The sequence below is a fragment of the Bombina bombina genome, chromosome 2 (genome assembly GCF_027579735.1).
Source record: "Bombina bombina isolate aBomBom1 chromosome 2, aBomBom1.pri, whole genome shotgun sequence".
Lineage (NCBI taxonomy): Eukaryota > Metazoa > Chordata > Amphibia > Anura > Bombinatoridae > Bombina > Bombina bombina.
Genome location: NC_069500.1, coordinates 495,293,013 through 495,300,145, shown reverse-complemented (window position 1 = coordinate 495,300,145; position 7,133 = coordinate 495,293,013). Strand labels below are relative to the sequence as shown.

Sequence of the window (7,133 nt, the reverse complement as noted above, 5' to 3'; positions counted from 1 at the left end):
CCTGGTGGCCATGAATAGTGTTTCCCATAGGTTATGAATGTTCTCGTGGAACAAAACAACTAGAAGAGAGTTAATAAAATGCTCTAATTTAAAACTAAATTTAAAGGCTGTCATGAGTCCAAACAAGAAACCACCACATTATTTTTTGTAATTTTAGCATATGAAACTGAAAGAGGAAGTTAGTATAAATTATATAAAAAAAATTATTAATTCAGTTTAGCAAAGACTTCTGAATGTATTTTAAAAATTTGGATCAGGCACAAATAAATTATTATTAATAATAATAATAAAAAAAAACACTCAAACAGCTGCCATATTTAAAAAATAAATATTTATAAACAAAGAAATGAGTTGAACTACAATATTTAAAATTTTCCGAAGAACAGCACATGCTGAGTATGTAAAAACCACAAGAATGTATCACATCAAAACATTGACGCTGTACAGTGCGCAAGCGACTGCTGAGATGTTGGACCAGCACCTCTGTTCAATTGGGAAGGTATATAAATTCTTATCCTGTTCAGGGTCTCAGTTGGAACCAGTTTTCAAACAGCTTTAGTCTCCTCTTGTAATCAAGTCTTCAATATAAGCATCCAACTCATCGTCTGTATTTATATCTATGTCCTATAGAGAGAGGGGTAGCAAGTTATATCTGATATTCCTGATCTATAGATTATAAAGCACTCTTACTATGTAGAAGACAAATTTGCTCATAGATATGACAGTAGAATAAACAAATACAATAAATATTTCCATTTTTGACAGCCCATTTTATAAATCATTAGTGCAAGTGTATAACAAAGTAATTAAACTAAGTAATAACTACAAGACACATTTCTACTTTGCCTAATACCACCTTGAAGACACTCTAGTGAGAGATTTCAAGTGTGTGGGTTAATTTTTAAATAGAGTAATGCTGTTTTTCATTACTCTAAATGTGATTACTCTAAATGTGATAGCTAAAGGATTTAACATTTTCCACATAATTTCATATCTAGAGGCTTGTCTTTCTCCACAGTCTTGGTGGGGGGGGGGGGGGGGGGTATATAGAATAATACTCTGGAAGAGAAACATTGTAAACACCCACCCCTTTTTAAAAAAACGTCTAGTATGGACTTTTGGGTAAATGGAAATGGTTATTATAATAATTAAATGTTACTTAGAGTAATAAAAGAGGGTGTGCTGAAAGATTAGAATCTTCTAAAGAACGTGTCTCATGCATCTCGAAGGAGACAAATTAGACTTTTATACTACATATCCATAAGATCAAAGTGCAAAATTGTAAAAGCCAGTGCTCCTCTTACACTTAGAAACCTATCTTGCATTTCTACAGTCATGTTGCAGAGATGAAAAACACTGTCAATTTGACTCCATGCACAGAATACAATGTTTCTCTTCCCTCTCCCGACAGTTTTCTATATTTATTAAAGTTTTGACTTGGTGATGGTTGCCATCAAAATTAACACTGCTCCCAACCTAACAAGTTGGTATCAGTGGACAGCATGTCCAATGAGGGACGGAAGAAAACAATTCCCTGAAACACCTGAATATAAAATATCCTTGCCTTCTCCTTGACGAGGCAAAGAACTAATGGGAAGGGGAAGTAGGAGGGATACTTAAAGCTTTGTTGTGGGGTGTCTTTGCCTCCTCCCAGTGGCCAGATGAATTTCCACAAGTAAGGATTTTTGTGGACTATCACCACCTTAGAAAGAAAAATATATAGTTTTGATAGGTAAATAAAAAACAAAAACAAAAAAAAACAAGGCTCTATTTCAGTTTAAATGGAGTGATGGCAAAAATGCTAAAAATTCTCTGGTCTTTTGGGCAAGTTTTTTGTCTTAAATGCTTGGTACTTAAGGGGTTAAGTACCAAACCACCACACCCATAAAGCAACCCCCCTTTGCTATTAACCTTAAACTGTCACAACACCATCACAATAAATTCCATCTAAAACCCCTAACTGCAATTAACCCCTAAATTGTCACAACTCCCACCACAAAAATACCCACTCTGCTATATCCACTAAACCACAACCTCTCATCGCAAAAAAACATCACTGCCTACCAAAAATGTCTCTTGACCTAAGACCCAGTAAACTCACTTCTAACTCCTCACAAAAATGCACTTAAAAAACATATTGTTTAAATAGAGTTCTTAAGGGGTTCAAATCTATATTACCAAAATAAGTACACATACAAAACTTTATGCTTACCTGATTAATTCCTTTCATGAGGGTGAGAGTCCATGAGTCATGTGAGGGAATTCCCCTTCCGAGCCACTAGGAGGAGGAAAAATATACCCCAACACACCAGAGCTTTTAATCCCTCCCACTTGAGAGATATTATAAGGCATATTTGGTTGCGGGATAAGCTCCCCCTGAGCACCTGCTTATTCTACCAGAGCAGTTGCCACTTCTTGGTCTTTACACACAACAGTGATACAACTTTGAAAAGGTGTGCAAAGAAGATCAAGTAGCTGCCTTGAAAATCTGATCAATAGAAGCCTAAGTTATGAAAAGCCCAAGAAGTGGCAACTGCTCTAGTAGAATGAGCAGTTATGTGCAAAGGGGGAATTTCCCTCGCAACCAAATATGCCTTATAAATGAAGGAATTTAAGCCATGTAGTTAAAGTAACAGACGTAGCTTTCAGACCCTTGCCAAGACCCAGAAAATTGAAATCTTTTATGGCTTCCACATAATATATGAGAGCTCTCACAACATGCAGATTGTGAAGACGCTTCTTTTACCAACGCTGACTCCTGATTGATCCAAGAAAGACTCTTGCAATAAAAACAAAAGGAAACGGGTATATTAGATGAAAGTCCAATGGACATACCAAGGTGACTAATATGGATCTTGTGATCTTGCACAATAGCTTGGAAGTGTGAGAAATAAGAGAGAGGCAATTAGAACTATTTCCTTTAAGCCCATTGGATTAATAAGTGATAAAAATGTTCTATGGAGTGTCCACTCTCATGAATGAACAGATGATCCACCTCCCTGTTGTTCACACATGGTATTATGATTACCAATAGAGATCTATAATTCCTCTCTGCCCAAGACAGAGTAATAGACACTTCCTACATGGCCAGTGGAGTGCAGTTAACCTCCATGATATCTATGTAGACCACCACCATGATGTTGTCCGACTGGAAACGGATAACCTTTCATCCTTTAATAGAGGCTATGGCTGACTAGCCCGAAGATCGCTCGAAGTTTCTGAGTTTTGATTGGTAACCTTGCCTTAAACTCCTTGCAATCTTGGAGAAACCCAGACCACCCCCCAGTCTGAGAGACCGTAGTTTATCGGTACAATAGACCAAGACTAGCGAAGGAAGGATGTCCCAAAGGGCAAAGACAGACTGTGTCTTTAAGAAAAAGATTGACTGATGAAGAAATTCAAAGCAATCTGTGCCAAATGTAGATAATTCATTAACTACTAATGTAGCATAGCCATTAAAGGGGATTTAAGTGAAGAGTGAGCCAAAGAAACTGTGACTAAGCAGCAACCAAAAAGACCCACCGCTTCCATGCACTGAGATACCAATGGGTAGAGCTCATGTAGTTAGAGACACAACCTCAGAATCTTAATAATGCAAAGTTCCATCAGAAAAATAGATGCATAAGGATTGAGTCTATTATGACTCCTGTAAATGCTACCCTCATAGCAGGATATAAGGAGCTATAGGTACATTGATACTCCAAATATTGTCTTGAAAGACAGAGGTTTGAGAGTAAGAGCAACAGCTCTTGACAGAAAATAAGCTTGCAATAAATATTAGCTACATAAGGAGCAACTGGAATGTCCTGATTCTGATAACCGGCAAGAGTGTATCCCACACAGAGTGGCAAACTGGCAGAGTTTTGCAGATATACAAAACCTCAGGAACAGAAAATAATCCCTATGTATAGGGAAAAGCAGATAAGAATCCTGGAGGTCTAAAGAAGTGATAAACTGACCCTTGATTAAGGGAAAAAGACCATGAGGGATGTTCCCATTGTACAAGAGAGAATCCAGACCAATATGTTTAGGGATATGAAATGCAGGATAGGACTGCAAATACCTTGGAGAAAGAAAAAACAGATTGGGGTAAAATCTCTTGACCCTGAGATTACACAGGTACTAGGATTAAATATGCCCCTATCCTCCAAATCCTTTTGTAAAGAGAACAAATACATTTGGTCTGTTGAAGGATAAGAGAATCAGCCGTATATCCAAACTATTTCAGGGTAGAACCTGAAATGTAAAAACTTATACATAAGTTTATACAAAGTTTAAAAATCTGTACATGACATAAGCATCAGATGTAGTATACATGTACCTACTTAAGAATTTGCACATAGTTAAACTGTTATGTGGCGTTCCTGACTAAGGAGTTGGAAACATAGAGCAACAGATACTTGTAGATCCGTGTCCAGAGAAAGCAGAGACTGTGTATACACACAAAGTACATATAAAAAGTGCATAGTAAATGAAAATATTCATAATTAATGCTCAGTGTCTGCATGATAAATATATGTGCAAACATATAAATCACTCATATAATGGAATAAAAGAGATATCAATGGATCTTAGCTCAAGGATCTCTACATATAATTAAAATTTGAACTTATATTACAGTATACGACACCTTATATACAATGACAAAACAGTACAGAGAAAACCTGGTAGAGAGCACTCTACACTGGTAGATTAAGTGTCAGAGAGTTATAGTGTAATCAGTTTTATAGCCCTCAGAAATAAAAAGATGACCTAACTTCCCCCTGGTTACTCATCCCTTTCCTGGGATTGGTCAGCACTGAAAATCAGATTAGAATCTGTTTAGAAGTGTATCTAGTCACAGAGGCTCTGGACAGAGAGAATGGCCTGGGGGTCGAGCTACAGCCAGGAGTAAAGCTGGTGTGTTTGTATAATGAAAATGTCAATGTAGCTGCACTAGTATCCAGTAGAGAGTCCATCCACTGCAGGTATCAAGTTAGGCAAATGCTGTGCACATAAGGCATTCCTGTGTCCCTGTATCATTCAGCTGCTGTGAAGAGTTTTTCTTCTTCTTTGTAAATGATACTTCCCAGGAACTCTGGTTCTCACATAGGTCAAAACTCTCAATTTGTAATCCATAAGCAAGTATCTGAAACAACCTCTATTCTCAACCATGTACTACAAGGCCAAGAACAAAACTAGAGAGAGAGAGAGAGGGAGAGAGAGGGAGAGATTGGAGGTTGGAGGGGTTTAAAGCTCTTGTATTGATTCTTGACCTCCTCCTAGTGGCTGGAAATATATCTCTTATGTTATTGAGGACTGTGGAACATCATCATTTTAAGAAAGAAGCAGTACAAAGTAAACAAATAAGTAACCCCAAAGTGAAGAAAATGCACAATGTAAATCTGGTTAAACCTTAAGAGGGAAATACTGTAGTAGCAATAACAAGGTACTGTCAAATAAGCACTGAGCAACTGTGAAAAAGAGTAAAGGCTTACATAGCGAATAGCACAGAACATAAAGGGTTAAATAATGTATGAACCAAATTTTAAACCAAGTTCTGATTGCCTTACTACCTCCACCAGTCCTGAGAGTCATTGTCACACATTGAATAGGTTACAGCAACACAGAACATATAAAGGTTTATCTCAGTTAAAGGGACACTAAACCCAATTTTGTTCTTTCATGATTCAGATAGAAAATGCAATTTTAAGCAACTTTTCTAATTTACTCCTATTATCAATTTTTCATTGTTCTCTTGCTATCTTTATTTGAAAAAGAAGGCATCTAAGCTAAGGAACCAGATAATTTTGTTTGTTTAATGGTGAGTGCATTTAGCCACCAATCAGCAAGTGAAACAAAAATGGGTCAGCTACTAAACTTACATTCTTGCTTTTCAAATAAAGATAAAAGAGAACAAAGAAAAATTAATAGGAGTAAATTACGGCTAGATTACGAGTTGTGCGTTACGGTTTTAACACTGAAAAAATGTCCATTTCAGCCATTATGAGTCTTGTCGGTATAGTTGTACCGCAAGCATTTTAGCCTGTAACGCAACGTCAATCCCGCACACAAAAAATGACGTTTTTGTGTGGGATTTCCACAGCGCCGGTATTACAAGTTGTGCGGTGAGGCTAAAATGCTTGCGTTCCAGCCTATCCCGACACGATTCGTTCCGCTATCTGAAAGCAGTAGTTAGGAGTTTTGCTCAACAAAAATGTTTCACAAAACTCATAACTAAAATTTTACAAAGTACACTAACACCCATAAACTACCTATTAAGCCCTATTCCGCCGTCCTCCCGCATCACAAACACTGTTTAAAACGTATTAACCCCTAATCTGCCGCTCCAGAAAAGGAGATTCACAAGAAAGAGCAGATAATTCGGAAACTCTTCTAGCAGAAGAGATGGCCAAAAGGAACAACACTTTCCAAGAAAGTAGTTTAATGTCCAAAGAATGCATAGGCTCAAACGGAGGAGCCTGTAAAGCCTTCAAAACCAAATTAAGACTCCAAGGAGGAGAGATTGATTTAATGTCAGGCTTGATACAGACCAAAGCCTGTACAAAACAATGAATATCAGGAAGCTTAGCAATCTTTCTGTGAAATAAAACAGAAAGAGCAGAGATTTGTCCCTTCAAGGAACTTGCAGACAAACCCTTATCCAAACCATACTGAAGAAACTGTAATATTCTAGAAATTCTAAAAGAATGCCAGGAGAATTTATGAGAACACCATGAAATATAAGTCTACCAAACTTGATAATAAATCTTCCTAGAAACAGATTTATGAGCCTGTAACATAGTATTAATCAATGAGTCAGAGAAACCTCTATGACTAAGCACTCGGCGTTCAATTTCCATACCTTCAAATTTAATTATTTGAGATTCTGATGGAAAAACAGACCTTGAGACAGAAGGTCTGGCCTTAATAGAAGTGGCCAAGGTTGGCAACTGGACATCCGAACAAGATCCGCATACCAAAACCTGTGAGGCCATGCTGGAGTTACCAGCAACACAAACGATTGTTCCATGATGATCTTGGAAAATCACTCTTGGAAGAAGAACCAGAGGCGGGAAGATATAAGCAGCTTGGTAACACCAAGGAACTGCAAACGCATCCACCGCTTCCGCCTGAGGATCCCTGGACCTGGA

At 37.6% G+C, this 7,133-nt stretch overlaps 1 protein-coding gene across 1 annotated transcript in view; it reads right to left on the bottom strand.

Annotated features, from left to right (window-relative positions):
* Nucleotides 1-312: 312 nt before the first annotated feature.
* LOC128649132 (ATPase MORC2-like) overlaps nt 313-7,133 on the bottom strand; it is a 457,352-nt gene continuing 450,531 nt past the window's right edge. The window contains 1 exon segment of the mRNA XM_053702217.1: nt 313-624. Within this exon segment, the coding sequence (XP_053558192.1) occupies nt 556-624 (69 nt within the window). The 3' untranslated portion in view covers nt 313-555.